This window comes from Dipodomys spectabilis, unplaced genomic scaffold (genome assembly GCF_019054845.1).
Source record: "Dipodomys spectabilis isolate Male_0828 unplaced genomic scaffold, ASM1905484v1 ptg000234l, whole genome shotgun sequence".
NCBI classification, from domain to species: Eukaryota; Metazoa; Chordata; class Mammalia; order Rodentia; family Heteromyidae; genus Dipodomys; species Dipodomys spectabilis.
This window is the reverse complement of record NW_024870911.1, coordinates 8,912,447-8,934,059: the sequence shown is the minus strand read 5'-3', so window position 1 is coordinate 8,934,059 and position 21,613 is coordinate 8,912,447. Positions and strand designations below refer to the sequence as shown.

Genomic DNA, 21,613 nt, shown 5'->3' with positions numbered 1-21,613 from the left:
ACACTAACTAGCCCTTAACTCAAGGCTGGTACTCTACTACTTGGGCCAAACCTCACTTTCTGGCTGTTTGCTGGTTAATTGGAGATGAGTCTGACAGACTTCTTTTCTGGCACTGGCCTCAAACCATAATCCTCAGACCTCAGTCTCTTGAGTAGCCCCGATTACATGAGCGAGCTACTGTACCCAGAAGACTGTGGCTTATTAACAATCACATTTAAACTAAGTATGGCTTTTGCTCTAAAGGAGCAACCGTGACTGCTAAGTTTCTGGACTATCTGCCACAGAAGATCAAGACTACAAGACTGCCTGGCCTGGACTGCATTTTTGAAGATCAGAAAAATCTAGGCCATATTCTTTCCCTTCCATCAAATCAACCTACTCCTATCTTCAAATGTGGGATTGAAAAGCAGCTGTTAATAAGTCACCTGAGTTTACCTTCCCATTACATCAGACCTTATCTTCACCTTAGTTTCTAGTCATTTTATTAACAATTCATGCTCTGCCAATTCCTCCATGGACAGGAGTCAGCTTGGTCACACAGCATATTGTACACTGGCAGACTGTTCTTCAGAGTGGCCTAGTGTTGATTTCATGCACATGTGCATACAGTTCAGGACAGCCTTCTGGAGAAGGACCTACTTTTTGCATAGGGTGTGACAGAGAAACTGTAGCAGGAAGTCCAAAGGACTGTAAGAACCATTCCAGCTATGTAGATCTTTAGATATGTAACCATTCCAGATTTTAGATACTTCTCACAGTATGCACAGTCTTGGTTTATCTCACTGGGAAAATCACAACTTAGTACCCATTATTTGTAGTACCTAGTGGCTAGTCTTATCCTCTCTCTGGCATTCAGAGACAGGAATCCTGTCCAAGCTGCCTGCATCTACTTTGCCACATTCCATCAATGGATGGGCTGAACAGATGAGGCAGCTCTATTTATCATCCATCTAGTGTGTGTGTGTGTGTGTGTGTGTGTGTGTGTGTGTGTGTGTGCTGGGGTTTGAACTCAGGGTCTGGGCACTGTTCTCTGCTTTTTCCCTCAAGGCTGGCACTCTACCACTTGAGCCATACTTCCACTTCTAGATTTTTAAGGTGATTAATTGGAGGTAAGAGTTTCATGAATTGGGTTTTCCTGCCCAGGCTGCTTTGAACCATGATCCAAAGATCTCAGCCTCTTGAATAGCTGGAATTACAGGCATAAGCCACTGGCTTCTGGCAAAATTTATGCATTTTTAAAACCTGAACATTCCAGAAGCATACACAAAGGAGGGGGAATCTATCCATATATTGTTCCATTCCTCAAAATGGGTTCCAGATGAATTTAGTTGCTAACAACTAAAACTGTAAAAAGTACTGAAAAAGGGCTGGGAAGGTGGCTCAGTGGCAGAGCACTTGCCTTGCATGCCTGAGGCCCTGAGTTCGATTCCTCAGCACCACATAAAGAAAAAAGCTGGAATTTGCACTGTGGCTCAAGTGGTAGCGCGTTAGCCTTGAGCTGAATTGCTGAGGGACAGCACCCAGGCCCAGAGTTCAGGCCCCACAACTGGACCCAAAGAAAAAAAAAACGTACTGAAAAAGTACAGCATGTATTTATGACCTTGGGGTAAAGGCTGGCCTCTTAACATGAGACACAACATGCAAAAGTTGGAGAAAAAGAAGGATGAATATAACCTCATGCAAATCAAAAACTTCTGTAAGGCAAAGACATTAAAAACAAAGCCTAGTAGCTAAGTCAGAGGATAGGTGAAAGTCTTAGCTATGCATTGAGCAGACCAAATATAAGAAGGCCTATGAAAATAGAAATCTAGACAAAAGGCAGGAAAAAATACAAATGGACAATAAGCTTTGACTGTAAGCTCCTAGAGGCAAGGGCTGTGTTTGGTTGCTTTCTCCAGCATCCTGAGCACATGAGCAGCACCTCAGTTTATTTAATGTTTAATAATGGGAAAGAATGCTCATTCTCACTTTCAGTCACGAACAAGGAATTTAAAGGGAAGATGGTGTTTTGCCACTTGGATAGGAAAAAAAAAAGTATTGGTTAGGATATGGGGAACTGAGCCTCCAGCCAGGATCCAGGAGTCTTTTTGTGTGTGTGTGCTGGTCCTGGAGCTTCAACTCAGAGCCTGGGAACTGTCCCTGAGCTTTTTTGCTCATTGCTAATGCTCTACCACTTGAGCCACAGCTCTACCCCTAGCTTTTTTGTTGGTGAAGTGGAGACAAAAATCTTAAGAGATATTCCTGTCTGTGCTGGCTTCAAACCTAGAACTTCAGATCTCAGTCTCCTAAGTAGCTCTGATTACAGGTGTGAGCCACCAATGCCTAGCTTCTACTGATGTTAAAAAAAAGAAAGTTTATTGAGATAGAATTTACAGAGCATACTATTCACTTGTTTGTGAAGGGCATATGATTCAATGGATGTTGATGCATTATATCACTACTTAAAAAATTATGCCAAACTATTCAACAAAATTGGCGATTGTTAGCAATTTAAGTATACAGCTCCCTGGCCTTAACTAGATGGCCATGTCTTCAGGTTTTTTTCTTCTTTCTTTTTGTGTGCGGGTTTGAGGGTTTGAACTCAGGGCCTCATACTTGCACAGGATGCTTGCTCTTCCACTTGAGTCATGCCTCTAGCCTATTTATTTTTTTGCTGGCTAATTAGAGATAGACTCTAGTAGACTTTTCTTCCCTAGCTAGCTTTGAACTACAAGCTTCCAAATCTTAGCCTCCTGAGTAGCTAGGATTATAGGCATTCCACCAGTGCCTGACTCCAGTTTTTACTACTGTGTAAATATTTATATAAACACTGCAAATCTATATCCTCATCGTACTTCATGCAAATGTTTCCATGGGACAGAAAGTTCCATGTGATAGACAGTAATTAATATAAAGGGTAAACAGAGGAAAAACTGGTTGGCCTTTTCCTAAGATGACTACATTACTGTTAAACATGATTTTAAACCTTAAAGAGAGATTTTTCCAAATCAAATGCAAAAATAGAAAAAGAAAATCCCCAAACACAGCCTAGTTTTTCTATGTTCATTCCCATTGTGAAGTACATAACCACAAACCCATCAAAGCAAAGGGTGATTATTACCCACTACCTTAGTGTGCAAATGGAAGGTGCCAATGGTCTACGTCATCTGGTATCTGACAGTCTTGCTGGAGCCTTTTTGCCACACATACCACAGGCAGTTGGACCCTCCATAGAGGCACAGTTCAGGCACTCAATCTAGTGTCTTGTCTTAACCAGACAAGAGTAACCTCTAAATATTTACTTAACCTCATGCCCTCAGGTTCCTCTTTATACAACAGAGGGGCTGGCCAGAGTGCTTTAACCAGTGTGGGCCCAGATCTCAGGGTGTGCTAGGGCACAGGAGGGCAGGAACAAGGTCAGTCTCAACCTGCGGCTGTGGTGGAAACCAGGACCTATCTGATCAAGTACTTGTCTCGTGCCACAGGGAAGGCTACTTAAGCCCTGGCAAGGCAACCTCTGCCACTGTAGGCTGACATTTACTCCATAGGGGACAGACAGGTTCCATAAAGTAAGGCAGAATTATCGCCTTGCTATGTGTATGAAACCAAAGATACTCGGTAAACTTCCAATCTGTTTCCTGAGTAGCTAGGATTACAGGCGTGAGCCACCAGTGTCTAGCGTCTATGGATGTTAAAAAACAAAACAACAACAACAACAACAAAAAACTTAGGGTGTTTCCCCTAAGTTTCCTTTGCTTAACTCTAGTGCTTTACCCCTTGAGCCACAGCATCACTTCCAGCGTTTTCTGACTAGTTGGGTGGAGATAAGAGTCTCATGGCTTTTCCTGCCCAGCTGGCTTGGAACTGAGATCCTCAGATCTCAGCCTCCTGAGTAGCTCAGATTGCAGGCATGAGCCTGGCACTGATGAAGATTTCAAACAACAAAGCTTGTCAGTTCTATTTACCACAGCTACCAGCCAGCATAACTTATATAACCACAATTAAGTAGAATATGCTTCTACAGCATTTGTGTGCCCATGTTCTGAACACTTGCCATTTATTAACTAACTTAGGTTCCCAGTAGTCTGTGAAGCCGTGGCCATCATTTCCACTTTATAAGAGGCAACAAACACTGAGAGGACAGGACACTGGCTCAAGAGGACAAGACACTGGCTCAAGGTTGCAGCTACTTAAGAGCAGAGCCAAATTTGGACTTAAACAATTTTGTGCCCTTCAGTGTGTTTATTTTTTATTTTTTAATACTGAAATTGCAACTCAGAGTCTTGTGTTGTTAAGCCATGCGCTAGCCCTTTTTGCTTTTAGTTTCATTTTTTAAAATATCTGGTCCTGCATTTTGCCCAGGGCCAGGTTTAGGCCTTGATCCTCCTACCTATGTCTCCTACACACCTGGGATTACAGGAATGACCACCATGCCCAGCTTTATGTCCAGATATCATCTCAACTTTTTTTTTTTTGGCCCAGTTTGGTTTTGAACTATAGTCTTCATGATCTCTGTCTCCAGAGATGTCACTGTACCTACGCAATGTTTATATATTCTTAACCACTATTAAACTGCCTTATTGTTTACAAACATCTGTATATTTATAGATAAAGGCATAAATTGGGTATTTTTCTCTATTCTGATAGTTCTCTAAGTTTAATGCCTGGTACTAATGTCCAAGTTTTTGAAAAGCAAGATAATTCTTGGCTAAACACTTGTCCTCCGACCATTTAATTTTTTTTTCACTCCCCCCCATCTAGAGAGTCAACATGTTGCCTGAGCTATAGAAACTCATGGGATCCTCCAGCCTCAGCCTCTCAAGTAGCTATAACTATAGACATGTATCACTATGCCCAGTTTCTAGAAAATTATTTTTTACATGATTGCCAATAGATAACTTGTGATGCAGCCTATATCCCAACAAGGAAAAGAAGAAAAGGCGTTATTAAACTCTTCACTGGTCACTTCTGATCTCTCGATTATACTGATTCGTGAGCCTGCTGTAGGTCTGTGTCCTTAGTGGTTGACTTCTTGTGTTGGGTTGTATTACACTCCAGTAGTAGACTTCTCCCTGGACTGCACTGACCTTTACAGCAGTCCATAGTCTGTTCATTCCAGGAAACAGAATTTGGATTACCAGCTGAGCAAATTCCAGTGTTTTGGCAGCTTTGAGTTCTTTGAATCTACCAAGGACAAGAAGCTATTTTGTTTTCTTCCCTAATTTAGCCCTTCTCCATCTGAGGCACACATGGAAAAGCTCTGCTCTCCCCTCACTGTACTAAATTGTTAGTGGAAGTTTCTTGTGTCACCTGACCACCCCCCTTGGAGGGGTGCACAGAAGCCCTCTGCCGCTCTGGCCTCACCTCTGTGCCCCGGTACTGCACCTGCCTCTTCTCTTTCCCCACTGGAAGGATGTTGAAAAGGCTCCATCCTACCAAGCAATGTTTCTTCTAGGGTTCCTGCACTTTTCCCACCTAACGTATCTCTGGCTGTTCTTGGAAAACCCAAAGTTGTTAATGGCCACATTCAGCCTCTCCTTTCCTCTCCTCTCCCTCTCCCTTGCCTCTCTATGGAGGCTTATAGTCTGAATCTCAGTTGTGAGCAGAGAAGCTCCTGAGCTCAGGGAAATCAAGAGAGGCAAGTACAAGCTCCAGAGCACTGAGATATTCAGAGACACATGGCCCAGGGCAGAGTAAGTGTGTGGGAGTGGGTGAGGTCAAGAATACAGATGATCAACAGAGACACCTTTTTATTTATATAACCTTCAGGCACTTGGCTTGATAGAGAGTGCACAATATTTTCCAACCATCTTGTGCTTTGATTGGTTTCCGAGGGCTGTGAGCCTCTTTGTAAAGCATCATGTGTGCATGTCTCAACTAGAATGCCACATTCCAAACGACAGGGACTAAGACTTCTTGGCATCCTCCAGAGAGTTGGCCTCATTGACTTGTGATACAACCTCAATTTACTCTTGGACAGGTATCAGGGCAAGGCAATATGAATCATGCTACTCTCTGCTGGCCATGGACCCTTCATTCCAGTAAAATCTTAATATGGAAACCCAATGCAGAAAGTTAAAGCTGAGCTCCTCTGGTTTAAGGAAGGCAACCATACCGTCACCTCCACAGAAGACTCCTTGACACTCTACACACCTACTGCAAGTGGCAACTAGGACTTTGAATCCTGAAAGACCTGGATTTGAATTCCAATTTTTGTTCCATACTAACCCAGTTGTATTAGGCTGACCTGTGTTGGGTGCTAGTGGCTTAGGCCTGTAATCCTAGCTACTTAGGAGGCTGAGATCTAAGGACTTCAGTTCAAAGCCAGCTCAGGCAAGAAAGTCTGTGAGACTCCTATCTCCAATTAACTACCAAAAAAAAAAAATCTCAGTTGTGAGCAGAGAGGCTCACAGTAGTAGAGCTATGGCTCTACTTCTGGCTAGGCCTTGACCAAAAAACTTCAAGGGCAATATCTAGACCCTGAGTTCAAGCCCTAGGACTGGCATGCGCGCGCACGCACGCACGCGCACACACACACACACACACACACACACACACACACACACACTATGCAGCTTGTATTATTCATCTTCAAATACCATTTTAATCTTTCTCATTTTTGAAGACAGTGTCGTCAGGATAGAGAACAGGATGTCCTATAGAAACAGCTCCCTTGAGGCTGCAAACCTCGCCAGTCTTAGCGAGAAGTTCTGCGAGTGGAAATACTTTCCTTATTTATCACTGTTCTCTGAACAAGTTGTTTTCAAAAATAAACCTCATGACAAAACTGTTCTTAAACTTCATATTTTCAAGTAAGCATGAACGAAGAGGATGGTTGTCCAGGCTTCCCTGGGGGAAAAAAAGTGAGATCTTATCTTAAAAATAACCAAAACAGGAAGAAGAGGTATGGCTCAAGTGGTAGAAAACTAGCCTTGAGTGAAAAAGCCAACCAAGAGTGCAAGGTCCTGAGTTCAAGATCTAGTACTAATACATACAAAATCTATTCTAAAAATAACAACAACACTCTGGGCGCTGGTGGCTCACACGTGTAACCCCAGCTACTCAGGAGGCTGAGATCTGAAGATCATGGTTCAAAGCCAGCCCTGACAGGAAAGTCCGTGAGACTAATTTCCGATTAACCACCAGAGAACTGGAAGTGGCTCTGTGGCTCACGTGGAAGAGCACTTGCCTTGAGCTGAAGAGCTCATAGACAGCACACAGGCACACAGTTCAAACCCCAGGGCCAACAAAAAATAAGTAAACAAAAATAACGACAACAATAAAACAACAAAAATCCAGGCAATGGAGGCTCAGGCCTGTAATCCTAGTTACCCAAAAGCTAAGATATGAGGATCAAGGTTCAAAGCCAGCCCAGACAAGAAAATCTGTGAGATTCTTATATCCAATCAACCACCAGAAAACTGCAAGTGGAGCTGTGGCTCAAAGTGATAGAGCATTAGCCTTGAGCAACAGAACTCAGGGACAGCACCCAGGCCCTGAGTTCAAGCCCCATGACTGACAAAAAGACAAAAACAAAAACAAAAAGGTATGGTTCCAGTGGTAGCCTACTGGCCTAGCAGGGAAAAGTTAAAAACCTAATACTTCCATCATAATAATAACAAACAAAACAAAACAACAACCCATCAATTATGTCATTTTTCAATTAGGCATAAATTCCTAGGATGATTATGTCTCTCCTCTTGGATGAAGCAAATAGGTTCCTCCATGTGTACATCACAGCCTCCTCTTTCTCCTCCAGCTATAATGAACTTGTGTTCCTTAAGGTGAGTATGGTTCTGTATATCTAATACTTACTTCCTCATCCTCCCCTTTTACCTGGCCAAGTGCTCCTGAATCCTTCAGGTCTTGCATGCTAATCACATCTGTACTTAGTAGATGCCATTTCCATTCTGTTTACCCCAACTCTGTTGGGGGGCAGGGCCATGCCTAGCTTCTTTATCCAGAACATGCTGCCAACTATGATAGGTATCCAGTAAGTGCCAAATAAGTATGTCTGCAGAGAAATGGAATTTCCTTAACCATTCTTTGGGACCTATCATTCAACCTTAGGACTTCAGTGTTGACTTCCAGCCACATTTAACTTTAACCATGACCTTGAGAGGAAAGAGTTAACAGAACCAATCTGCTTAACTTAGTTCTGGCTTATCTCTGGGAATGCCTGAAGTCCTGACAATGACCCTGAATCACACCCCAGCACTAAACTCTTGAAATGTTCACTAATTAGTGAGGTTATTTTGTATCCTAAGGCAGTGGGTCAAGTGCACAAAGCCCAAAAAGCACTTAAAAGGAAATGTGAACGTTTGTGGTGAGATGTGTACTAGGCACCGAGTCAGGGGCTGCACTCTGGGATTATCTCCCTTGAAGAACTCTAAACACCCAAGACTTGAGTGGGCTTCCCTGGGTGGAAGCGTTCTTGTTCCTCATGTAGTCTCTGATCACAGCTGGAGGGAACATGTGGGAATCCTTCAGAAAAAGGACAAGGAGTGAAGCCTGGACTGCCTTCTCCAGCTTTTGCCACTGTGTATTCTTTTTGTTTTGTTGGCTGTGGGGCCTGAACTCTGGACCTGGGCTCTGTCCCTCATCTCTTCAGCTCAAGGCTAGTGCTCTACCTTTTGAGCCACAGTTCCACTACCAAGTTTTCTGAGTGGTTTATGGGAGATAAGAGTCTCTCGGACTTTTCCTGCTTGGGCTGGCTTTGAACCGCGATCCTCAGATCTCAGCCTCCTGAGTAGCTAGGACTCCAGGCGTGAGCCACCGGCGCCCTGTTCTACTTTGTATTCTTATCCTATGGGTCTGGCATTGCAATCCTTGCTGTGATCTTAGCTTTGAGTCTAACTTATGTTGAGCTGTGAATCCTTCCAGAAACTCACGATGGGTGGTCATGGAATGCTCCCAAACACTTAGCTTTCCTCCTGCCTCATCGTCAACTTCATTTCCCCCTCCACTGTTGACTCCAGTATATCAGATTCAAAGCTAACTCTATTCTTGTCTTCTGTTTATCTTACTCTCTTGTTTTTTTTTATTATTACTCCTGTGTGTTTCAATCCCGTCAGAGTATTTATGACTTCTAAGCCCAACTTTTTTCCTGAGCACTTGGTACATACTCATCTGCCTGTCAGATAATCCAATGGGGCAGCTTTTAAAGATTTTGAAATTTTAAGAAAACTAAGTTAGAGTCCTGAATTTTATTCCAAATTTCTCCCCTTCTGATTTCCTCCATCATACACTCAATTGCCACACAGAATCCAAGGGGCACCTTTGACTTTTCTTTTTCCTCACAGGTGCTCCTCTCCCAATCCAATCCATTATGGATCCTCTTCCAAAACAAATCCTAAATCCCTCTGCTTTCCCCATTATTAAGACAGCATCTCAGTCTGAATCACCACCATCAACATTTGCCTGGATTACCTATTTTTATTCTCACGGCCTCTATATCTGTCCCTTTCTAATGAACTCTGTTCTGCAGCCATATGCTCTTTTTAAAATGTATATCACATTGCATCACTCTCTGATTAAAACCATCTGATGTCTTCTTACTGTTCTCAGAAAAGGATTTGAACTACACAGTGAGACTTGGGTTACTAGGTACTCTGCCATCTGCCCCTAGTTCACCTCTCCACCTTTATTAAATACCATCTTCTTTCACTCACCTTGATCCAGCTATGTTGGTCTCATCTCTGTTCTTAGAATTTGGCAAGCCCAATCCACCTAGAAATCTTAGTGTTATCTAAATTAGGCTGTGAGAATAAGCTCATTCTCATTTTTCAGATCTCAGCTCCAATCTTTTATTCCTAACACATTCTTCCCAACAATAATTTCCAGGAAGGTCTAGGCACTGAGACTATACAATAGTGCCCCCTTATCTGCAGAGGATACATTCTAAGATCCCAATGGTTGCCTGAAACCGTGAGAACTATCAAACCCAATATGTACTATGCTTTCCCTCTACACGTATCCCTGTGATAAAAGTTTAATTTATTAATTAGATACCGTAAGATGTTAACCATAGTTAACATAAATAAAATAGAACAATGATGACAATATACTATAATTGCCAGCTTTACTACTCTTGCTCTTTGGAACCATTATTGAATAGAATAAGGATTATTATGTAAACACAAACTATTGTGATACCATGGGGCTGATAACTGAAATGGCTACTGATTGGCTAAAGGGCAGGCAGCATATCTGGTGCATGTGATAGTTAGGGATGGGTCATAGGCCAGGCTGGACAGAGAGGAGTGGCGTGAGATTTTATGCTATTTAAAACTTACAAATTATTTCTGGAATTTTCCAATGTCTACTTTCAGGTCACAGTTAACCTTGTGTAAATTAAACAGTGGGAACTGAAACTGAAGATAAGGAGAGACTGTAATAAGTAAGACGGCTTGGCCCCCTTCACAGTACTGAAGTTCAAAAGTAATAGTTACTCTCCATGACCTTTCTCTGTGCCTTACAGCCATTATCAAAATTTGCTCTTGGTTTTGTCTCTCATTTTTCTCCCTCATGGGCAATGTAAGATACAGAGCAGAGTTTCTGTTTATGCACTACTGTAGCCTTAGCCTAAATCAGTGTCTGGCAGAGAGTGTTTACATCCAAGCAAGAATCAATGGTCAGAGAACATGTAGTTTGAAAAGTCTGAAAGTCTCTGCCACTGCTCAACATGCTTGTGTGTCAGGACTATAGGCTACAGAGTCTGAAAACTTAGTGCATCCATTTAGAAGGCATTTTCCAACTTACCTTTCTATTATTCCCAATTGAAAAGGAACCTACTAGTAACAAAGGATGTACCAACAAAGGTTACTTCTAGGATACCTATTATTACAATAAGGTTATTTATCTGAGTCCCAAAGAACAAGAAAAAAAATACTTTATCCAACTGAGCAGCTTATATTGGGAATTTAATGATATGTAACTTCTGTATTGTTTGAAAGGTATAAACAAATCTTTCCGATTAAAAACATAAAATAATTCCATGCACTGGTGCCTCATGCTTATTTATAATCCTAGCTATGTAGGAGGCTAAGATCTGAGAATCTTGGTTCAAAGCCAACTGAGGCAGAAAAGTCCTTGAGACTTTTATCTCCAGTTAATCACCAGAAAACTGAAAGTGGAGCTGTGGTTGAAAGTAGTAGATCTTGAGGGGAAAAAAAAAGATCAGGGACAGTGCCCAGGCCCTGGGTTCAAGCCCAGGTGAAAAACTCCTGAGGAATGTCACATATGAAACCCAATTCTTCGTTTTCCACATTTCCAGGTGTCTGCATTTCTGCTAAAGTGAATCCCATTAAAAGGATTTTTAAAATATCTGCTCTTCCTTCAAATACCTGTTTGAGGGGTAGAGGGTGTGTGTGTGTGTGTGTAGGGGTAGGATGCCAGGTTCCTCAGTGAGCATCAAATTCCATTATGTCTATAATTACTTGAAGACACTAACTTCTCTGAGGCCTACCCCTGCAACCCTGTGACTCATTCTGACTGACACATCACTGTGAAGCTCAATTATACCTAAGTTATCACACTATTTACCATCAAACTCATTTTAGCAAAAGAGCTTACAGTGAAAAAAGGAATCTTACTGTCTTGAGAGACTAAAGCATTTTCATACAACACATATAAGTGTAGGTAAACATCAAAATGTGAAATTATATACACATATCCTGTATACTTATATAATTTATGATAACATAAACAGTATCTATAGACTCCCATGCTTCATTTATCAAGTATGGAGAACCCTTTAAGGCTCATTCAGAGTACCACCAAACACATGTTAGGACCTAGGATACAAAGTTGCAGGAAGCCTGGTAACTAGCCTACAAGTAAGACAGATTTACCAGGAGATTCTCAGGAAGATGGGAAATAGCAAAAGACTTCCTGGAGGAATTAACATTGAAGTGAATCAAACTAAGTTTAAGTTAATGGAATAAATATTCATTTGTGCTCTAAAATGTGCTTTATTAAATTTCACTTGATTGCATTCAGACAGACACAGACAGACAGACAGACAGACACACACACACACACACACACACACACACACACACACACACACACCCAATCACTTTCAGGCTGCTAGCTACAGAAACTTGCAGTGTGTTCTTATCAGCTTTCTGTACCTGCAATTTTAGACCGGTAAATTCTTTAAGACAATGCATTATTTTGTTTCCAATATTTTGCAACTCCTATTTTGCTATGCTGGCATATGATTCATACATAATCTTTATCCACATATGGACATACATAATTCTAGAAGATCAATGTAACATTCAAACTATGTATAAATGAGAAACAAAAAAGAAAGCAGTTTATAAGAATATGGCATCAGCACATACAAACTTGGGGAAGTGCAACAGAAGACCTAACAGAGAATCAGATTCTTTTTTTTTTTTTTGGGGGGGGGGGTCCAGTCGTGGGGCCTGAACTCTGGGCCTGGGCGCTGTCCCTCAGCTCTTCAGCTCAAGGCTAGCGCTCTACCACTTGAGCCACAGCACCACTTCTGGCTTTTTTCTTTTTGCTTATGTGGTGCTGAGGAATCAAACCCAGGGCCTCAGGCATGCAAGGCAAGCGCTCTACCACTGAGCCACCTTCCCAGCCCCGAGAATCAGATTCTTATATCTCCACTCCAGAGTTCTAGATTACAAATGCAGACTGATTCAGTTTTGTGGGTTCGGGAGGTAGGATTTTCTGCAAATGAAATACGTCACACTGAAGTTGAGAGCAAAACAAAGTCTTTTTCCCCGTCATTTACATATAGTTGTGTTCCTGGGAAATTCAGCATATATTAAAAGTGAGAAGTATTTTTTGTTGGAACATAAGCACTTTGGTTTTAGGCTTAGTTATAAATTCTTCTTTTATCTATGGAGGACATTAGAAAGAGTGAGAGGGGCAGAGTCTTTCATTGTGCATGACTATCTGTATATTGCTGACAGGAGTAAACGAAATGTACCAAGAAGGAAATTCTCCCTCTCTCCAAAGACCTATAACCCAAATCTTCCCTTCACATTTCCAAATTCACCCCTAGGGGGCAGGACTGTCCTTAATGAAAATACTTGTTCTTAGATCAACATCTCAAACTAAATAAGGCTCTGTGGTGGATAGGTTCCCAGAACTGAACATCACAACCAAGTCCCCTCTTTTTGTTTTATAAACAAAGAGCACAAGGGGAAAAAAACAAAAGACAAATAAAATCATACACCAAAGGTTTGGATTCAAACTACTTGGGAAGAAACTGAGAACAATGAAAGGGAATCAAAGAATTCTATTGGGGATCACTCAATACAGACAGTAGATTTAATATAAACATCTTTTTGGTTGATTAAAAAATGCCTGTTAACTCTCAGAATTATAGGGACCAGTGGAGAGGGGAGCAGGTACAGGAGCAAGGTTGGAACAAGCACGGGACAAAGAAAAAGTGCTTGAAGATTCAGTCTTTGGTACAGACTTGGGTTCCAGTCAAACACCCATGACCTACTAACAATGGATCCTTTTCTTACTCTCATTTTTTAAAACATATAAATTGCTATGGCAATGGTATTTCATACGACTGTTAGAATCAGATGTCTATAAAGTTACAGGCAAAAATTAAAATTCTGGCTGTCAGTATTTTAAAAAAATCCCATGTCATTTACTGCTAGCATATTGATGCTAAAATATATTTATTTAGAATAAATATGGTTACTAGATGTTAGGAGGCAGAGTAAACTTCTGTGTTATTTTTAGGATATTCTCTTAAGACATGTTAAAATATGGAGGACATCTAACTTATTTTCCTATAAGAAAAAAAGATAGTTTATTTTACAAACCCTAAATAATCATAATATAAGGCTTATTATTTCAGGTTAAAATGTTTGCATAATTTTAAATAAAAAACATGTATATTGTAGTAGGTTTGTCTTTTTGTTTTGTTTTTTTTTGGTTAGTCACAGGGGTTGAACTCAAGGCCCAGGTGATCTTTTCTGCTCAAGGCTCTCTACCCCTTTGAGCCACAGCTCCACTTCTGGTTTTCTGGTGGTTAATTAGAGATGAAGAGTCTCATGGACTTTCCTGCCTGGGCTGGTTTTGAACCATAATCCTCAGATCACAACCTCCTGAGTAGCTAGGATTATAGGCATGAGATCCCAGCTTTAGTGGAAATTCTTACATTTTAGTATTTTTCTTGATATTTAGTCCTTGATATGTCAATATTTGCATCACAATAAACACATTATGTAAGATCTCAAACTAGTTTTAGGAGCATGTTTGGCAAATAGACTAAGTGTAACTGAAAACCAATGCTGTGTCCAAATTTTCTATATAATGTTCTTTTCTAAGGGCAGACAATCAGCTAAAACCCTACTCAATCAAGGCAGAATGTGAACATAGTACATGCAATGTAGGGGCAAGACAGGAAGCCAACTTTCTAAACATTTGAAAGGGTATAAGAGACATTTAATAAATAGCTATTGAATGAATATGTGACCATGAGAGTTCTTGCAGAAAGACATAGTAAAAATTTCCCTATACTTTAAACATAACAATGACAAATAAATACTATAGTAATCTCTCAAAGCACTCATGTGTACTAGGTGCTGGTGATTCAGGTCTAGAATCCTAGCTACTTTGGAGGATGAAAGTAGAAGGATTTCAGCTGGAGGCTAGCCTGGGTAGAATCGTTCTTGAGACCTTATCTTGAAAACATCAGTAAAAAACCAGGCTAGGGGTATGATTGAAGTGGTAAAGTACCAGAGTGGCAAGTATGAGATACTGAATTCAAACTGTAGTACCACAAAAAAAGAAAAAGCATGAGTAACAGAATTAGATTCTATTAATAGCATACTAGTTATTTTAGAGATGTAGACATTGTAATTTGTAAATTTTATACGGTGTTTTTATCCCTTGATATAAATTTCTTGAAATTATAAATTAAGTAGTCTTTTTTAAAAAGCCAGTTTAGTTAAGTGTATTCAATTCTTTGTTGCTGTTGTTGTTGGTTGTGAGGCTTAAACTAAGTGCCTGGGCACTGTCCTTGATGAGCTCTTTTGTGCAAGGCTAGCACCCTGACACTTTCAACCACAGCTCTACGTCTGTTTTTTTGAGTGGTTAATTGGAGATACAAGTCTCACAGAGACTTCTCTGCTGGGCCAGGTTCAAACCATGATCCTTAGATCTCAGCCTCCTGAGTGACTAGGATTACCGGCATGAGCAACCAGCAATGTCTTTGTATCTTTTTTTTTTTTTTTTTTTTTTGGTCACTCCTGGGCTTGAACTCTGGGCTGGGACGCTGTCCCTTTGCTCTTTGGCTCAAGGCTAAGGAGCTACTGATTGAGCCACAGCGAAACTTCCAGTTTCCTAGTGGTTTATTGGAGATAAGAGTCTCATGGACTTTCCTGCCTGGGCTGGCTTTGGACTGTGATCCTCAGATCTCAGCCTCCTGAGTAGGTGTGAGCCACCCACGCCCAGCTGTATCTAATTCTTAAAATTGTTAGATCCAGAAATTTCCATTTTTAGAAATCTATCAATATTAAATTAAATAAATATTATGTAGCCATCTTCATCTGGCAAGGTGTTTCTCTACAAAGTGAGGTGCTTGGAAGGTTGGGAGGCCTATTTTGAATCCTCTTCTAATACTCATTAGCTCAGGGATGCTTAGTAGGTTAATGAATCTGCCTACATTTGGTATACTCTGTAAATGCAGCTGCTATTTTGTCATTGTGACTTTCAGCAGCAGGGATTGAAACAATGTTCAAACAGCACGTGGAGAGTACTTGATAACAGAGCTAATTATCAACCTCAGGGCGTTTACAACAGCAATCTTCCTCACCCAGACAAAACACATTAGATTTATCAGGGAGTGAGTCAAAACTCTTAAAAGCCAGGTGATGGAAGTCTCATTTAAAATGATTCTGTGGTGTTTCATTGGCAACACACCATCTCCTTGGCTGTCATCTATTGAAAGTCAGTCCTTAGTACAAAGTATTTTTTTAGGAAAAAAGAAAAAAGAAAAGAAAAAGAATCCTGAACTAATTTGGAAAGCTGGGGAAACCCTGAAAAAGCCCTAAAAACACATCTGCATTTGGAAGTGGGGGTTTGTGATGGCAAGGAACACATTTTGTTGCTCAGCCAATATGCAATCCATTAAATAGATATAGAGTACTAATTATATTCCAAGCTTCTTGCTAGACCAAGGAGCTGAGAACAAAAAAGGGAGACAATCCCTAACTGATCAGAGGAAGGAATGAACAAACTGAATGACTGCTGCACCTTTTCTGATTTTTTTCTCAACTCAATCCATGCTTTTCTTTTCTTAAGTTACCTCTCTTGTTTCACCTATGCTTTTCTTTACTATGTCATTAGGTAGTGGCAATTCCTTCACAAGGCTCCGCTGAAATATGGTCAATCTACTAAATGAATGGAGGTAAGAAAGTATATGTGTTCACCTGGGTGCTGGTGGCTCATGACTATAATCCTAGCTACTCAGGAGGTGGAGATCTGAGGATCATCGTTCAAAGCCAGCAGGGCAGAAATCTGTGACATTCTTAATAACTAATTAGCTACTAAAAACCTAGAAGCCAAGCTCAAGTGGTAGAGTGCTAGCCTTGAGCACAAAAAAAAGCTCAGGGACAGCACCCAGGTCCTGAGTTGAGGCCCCAGGTCTGGCATGCACATACACACACGCGCACACAAGTATTTTTTGGATGGGTTCAAAATTTTCAAAATAAAAGGTGAAAAAAATCCCATGATGATAGGATTTTTAATACACTGGCTTTGTATCATCATTGTTTATATAAAATTATTCCTAGCTGAATACTGGTGGCTCACTCTTGCAATCCTAGCTACTGAGAAGGTTGAGATCTGAGGACTGAGCTTTGAAGACAGCCTAGGCAGAAAAATCTATTCGTATCTCCAATACAGCATCCAAAAAAGCCAGAAATGGAGATGTGGCTCTGGTAGTAGAGTACTAGCCTTGAGCACAAAAGTTCAGAGACAGTGCCCAGGCAAAGCTGACACAAAAAAGAAAGAACAAAATAAATAGGTAAATAAATAACCTCTAAAGGTACGAATAAGTAAGAAACTACATAAGAAAGAGGCTAAAATACTATATAGCAATGAACTCTGTCATTTCCTAGAAAGAGGTAATGAAATCATGTGAAATGGGAAAAAAAGAACCTAAATCATAAAAATGAAAACACAGGGGCTGGGAAGGTGGCTCAGTGGTAGAGCGCTTGCCTTGCATGCATGAGGCCCTGGGTTCAATTTCTCAGCACCACATAAGCAAAAAGAAAAAAGCTGGAAATGGCACTGTGGCTTAAGTGGTGGAATGTTAGCCTTGAGCTGAAGAGCTGAGGGACAGCGCCCAGGCCCAGAGTTCAGACCCCATGAACGGATCAAAAGAAAAAAAAAAAGAAAAGAAAACACATGTGATACACACATACAAAATTCCAAAATGAATCTGGCTAGGTAGGAATGTCACTTTCTTTTTTTCCATGGGGAAAGTTGCCCATGTTAATAATAACAATAAATAAATAAATAAGTTACACTTATAGAAAATCCTTTTTGTTTAGTAAACGTATACCAGTGGGCATAGAGGCTAGGGTAAATTGCCTATTGAGGGAAAAGCAGTTTCAACAAAGGCACATCTCAGTTACTACCCTCACATGCAGATACTTTGGCAACTGACTCACATAGTTGGGGCATAGTTTAACCTACTACTTAAAACCTAAGGCATATTTGAGATTTTTCTTCATCTGAGTAATTATTCAGAGAAACAAACTCAACGCAAACATTTGGCTACTAGTGTCAGATTTTATTATTAAATGATAACTTATAAATTCTTTAACCACAAGAGTGCGTATAAGGGGCCGGGAGACAGTGAAGGGAAGGAAGATGTTGTATGAAAGGAAATGTACTCCTTACCTGACTCATTTAAATGTAATCCCTCTGTACGTCATATTTTTAATAACAACAAAGTAAATTTTTTAAGAAAAGAAAGAAAGAAAAGAGAGCTAGGTACCTGTGGCTCACACCTGTAACCTTAGCTACTCAGGAGTCTGAGATCTAAGGATTGTGGTTTGAAGCCAGCCTGGGGAAGGAAAGTCTCCAATGAATCACCAGAAAAGCAGAAGTGGAACTGTGGCAGAAGGAGGAGGAGGGGGAGGAAAAAGAGGGGAAGGAGGGAGAAAAGGAAGAGAGAGAGGAGGAAGAGGAGGAGGAGGAAGAGGAGGAAATAAAAGAAAAAATGAAAAGAAAAAGCCAGGTACTAGCCACTCAGGAAGCTGAGATCTGAGGATTGCAGTTTGAATCCAGACTGAGCTAGAAAGTCTGTGAAACTTTTTTTTTTCTCGGTTGTGAGGCTTGATTTCAGGATGTGAGCACTGTCCTGGAGCTTTCAGGGCTACAGCTCCACTTCAGGCTTTTTGTTTTTGTTTTTATTTGTTTTTGTCTTTGGTTAACTGGAGGTAAGAGTTCCACAGATTTTCCTGCCTCAGTTCTCAGCTTTCTGAGTAGCTAGGATTACAGGCATGAGCCACTAGTGCCTGGCTTCCATGAGACTCTTATCTCCAATTAACCACTTAAAAACTGGAAGTAGACTTGTGCCTCAAAATTGGTAGACCACTAGCCTTGAGCACAAAAGTTCAGGGACAGCACCCAGGCCCTGAATTCAAGCCCTACCACTGAACAGAAATGAAAAAAGAATTAAGCCTGTGAGCTTTCAACATTCCTGTAGTTTGAGTTCACACAGGACAGATTAGAATAGTTGATTCACACTTTGAAAGAGACTCCTCTACTGTCTTTCACAAACACTTTGTGTTTGAAAAAATGAAAACTTACCAAATCATCCAGTACTTAAAATTAACATCCTCATCATCTTGCAGTTTAAATGATGACTGAACAATAACTCAAGCTAGTTGTGTTCTATATATTCTTTATTAATATAATTAGTATTCTTAAATCTTTTAAATGGTTCTACTAAGCCCTAAGGGGAAATGATTTCAAAAGATTAAATACATATGCTGATTTAAAATACAATTTCTCAGACATCCAACTTCTATAATTTGAGTTTACAGAACAATATAGATTAATTTTGGCACTACCTCTTTGGCAGTGTTTTAAAATTAAGGTACTATTATACATAGCTCAAGATTTTTAATACAAGAACTACAACCTTAATTCTTTTGCAAGGCATGCACTCTACTGCTGAGCCACCTTCCCAGCCCCTTTAACTTAATTTTTTTTTTTTTTTTTTTGGGTCCGGTCGTGGAGCCTGAACTCTGGGCCTGGGCACTGTCCTTCAGCTCTTCAGCTCAAGGCTAGCACTCTACCACTTGAGCCACAGAGCCACTTCCGGCTTTTTTCTTTTTTCTTATGTGGTGCTGAGGAATTGAACCCAGGGCCTCATGCATGCAAGGCAAGCACTCTACCACTGAGCCACCTTCCCAGCCCCACTACTTAGGAATATGGTCATTAAGAGACTTCCAACAAACTTAAAAATTCAGAGCAAAAGTCCAGGTAAAGTTCAAACACACTTTCTAGAGTTGAAATCCAAACTGTTTAAATTTCATGAAACTTTTAATTAAGTTTTTCTGATAATGTTTTGAAAGGGGTGCTGATGTAATAAAAGATTAAGAAATAAATAATATCATCTGATGGAATTATTTGCCTCATGCAAAGAAATCTGGGTGTCAATCCTGGTAAAAAGTTTACTATCTAGGGTTGGACATATAGCTCAATGATAACTTGCTAAAATGTTTGAGGTCCTGGGTTTGATAGTACTGGGAAAAAAAATCACCATCTGGGTGAATTTGAACAAAATAACTAACAGCTTTATGATTCAAAATTTTCAGCCTCTGAAGATGAGAAGTATATACATATTTCTAAGTTAAAACAATAAAACAAACAATAAGGATGAAAATGTTGGAAGAGTAGCAGCAACTCACTAGCAACATTATTAACTAGCAATTGTCAAGTGGATACAATTTTAAAATAGCCTCTAGTTACAGAACCACTCTGTTTTGCAAAACTTTAGACCTTAGGGTTTATTACACATGACAAAGAAATCTTATCCATGAAACTGCACTAATATTCTAGTTTATGAGACACTTGAAGAAGGAGAAGGGAACTCGGGTGGATGATAAGTCTTTCTCAGGACATGTTAATCTTGAAAAGGAACTAAAATACACATCTCGGATGAACCCTGTCGACAGGATCCCTAAAAACAGAACTCTTCACAATGGAAATGACTCAAAGAATGATCACAGCGGCTCAGTACAATTCAGTTCTTCCTCCTACACGCCTGACAGGGCAAAAGAACAAACTAGAGAATCACCTGGCAAGCGCTGGTTTACCTGTTTGGAGGTGAACAGGTCGTGGTAGCTTCATGGGGGGGGGGGGGGTCATACACAGGCAGGGCGAGGGGACAGGGTGCCGGCAGGCTGACCCTACCTTTCACAGACTTCCCAACACTGTGCAAGTGAGTGATCGAACTGTAGTTCTGGGCCACGCTCTTCAAGAACGCTTCCATCTCTTCTTGGTGGTGGTATTTGAAATCCAGCGCAGCTACCCAGGGCAGCAGAAGCCCAAGCCAGAGGCGCGTGAAGTCCATGTTCTAGAGGTGAATAAAAAGAATGAGGTCGAGGAGAGACATAGGAAGCCAAGGGGACACGGCTCGCTCCGGGGCTCGGGGACCCACTCCCGGATGCTTCCCGAGGAGCACGAAGTTGGAAGCGACACCTTCGGGACTGAGTGCCACCAACAGCGGGAGAGCTCCCTCAGCGCTCCGTGCCATTCGCCCCGCCGCCCGCCCCCTTCCGGCAGCTCCGGCAGCTGCGCCGGGCGCCGCGCGCGCCCCGACTAACCGCGGCTCCGGCGCGCGTCTATGCCCGCCCGCCAGTCGGCGGCCGCCCGCAGGGCCCGAAGTTATAGCCCAGTCAGAGGGCGGTCACGCCCCGACTCCGCCCCCAGGACCTCCTGTAGTCCAATCAGAAGCCTCGCAGGGCCCCCTGGTAGGCGGGGCCTCGGACGCCTTCGCACCTAGGAGTGTGCGCCCACGCTTGCCGCGCGAGCGCTGAGAGACCGCGCGGGCCTTGGGCATGCAGCCGTCCGTGCAGGCGGGCCGGTGGACCGCTGGCCCTGGCCTGGGCCATGGCTGTCCCAGGGCGCTGTGCTGAGGGGACGCTGGCTGTCAGGATGGAGATGGTAAGGACTCGGTGGTGGTTCTGAGGGGTGGCGTGGGGGTGGTGTGGCGGTCCTGCTCTGAGAGACACCTTGCGGTCTCGGGTCTCGCGTGGACTGGAGGGAGCCTTGGAGCCCTGTCGGGTCCTAAGGACGCGTCAAGGTCCTACAAATACAGAAAGGTTGGAAAGCGTCGACTTCGGGGAGCATGCAGATCGCCTTGGGCCTACTCCACCCCCACGCCGGATTAATGCAGCAGAAACGGGTAAGAAGAGTGCGAGTCAGGGCCTGGCACTTGCTGGAGGCTGCCCCACTTCTTGAGCCACGTCCGTAGCCTTTTTTCCTTTAGTTTTTCCTCGTGTTTTTGCTCAGGGCCCGCCTCAGGCCTTCTACAGAGCGGCGAGAACCGACACAAAACCCCCTCCAGCGTTGGTTGGCGGAGATGGGGTCTCTCAAACGTTTTGCCCGG

At 41.9% G+C, this 21,613-nt stretch overlaps 1 protein-coding gene across 1 annotated transcript in view; it reads right to left on the bottom strand.

Moving 5' to 3' along the window:
• The window catches only part of Cpm (carboxypeptidase M), a 60,273-nt gene extending 39,415 nt beyond the window's left edge, over nt 1-20,858 (bottom strand). Inside the window, exons 1-2 of the mRNA XM_042698729.1 lie at nt 20,829-20,858; nt 20,416-20,578 (exon numbers count right to left, since the gene is read on the bottom strand). Coding sequence (XP_042554663.1) covers nt 20,416-20,575 — 160 coding nt within the window. The 5' untranslated portion in view covers nt 20,576-20,578; nt 20,829-20,858. The remainder of the gene's footprint in view (nt 1-20,415; nt 20,579-20,828) is intronic.
• Nucleotides 20,859-21,613: the final 755 nt, after the last annotated feature.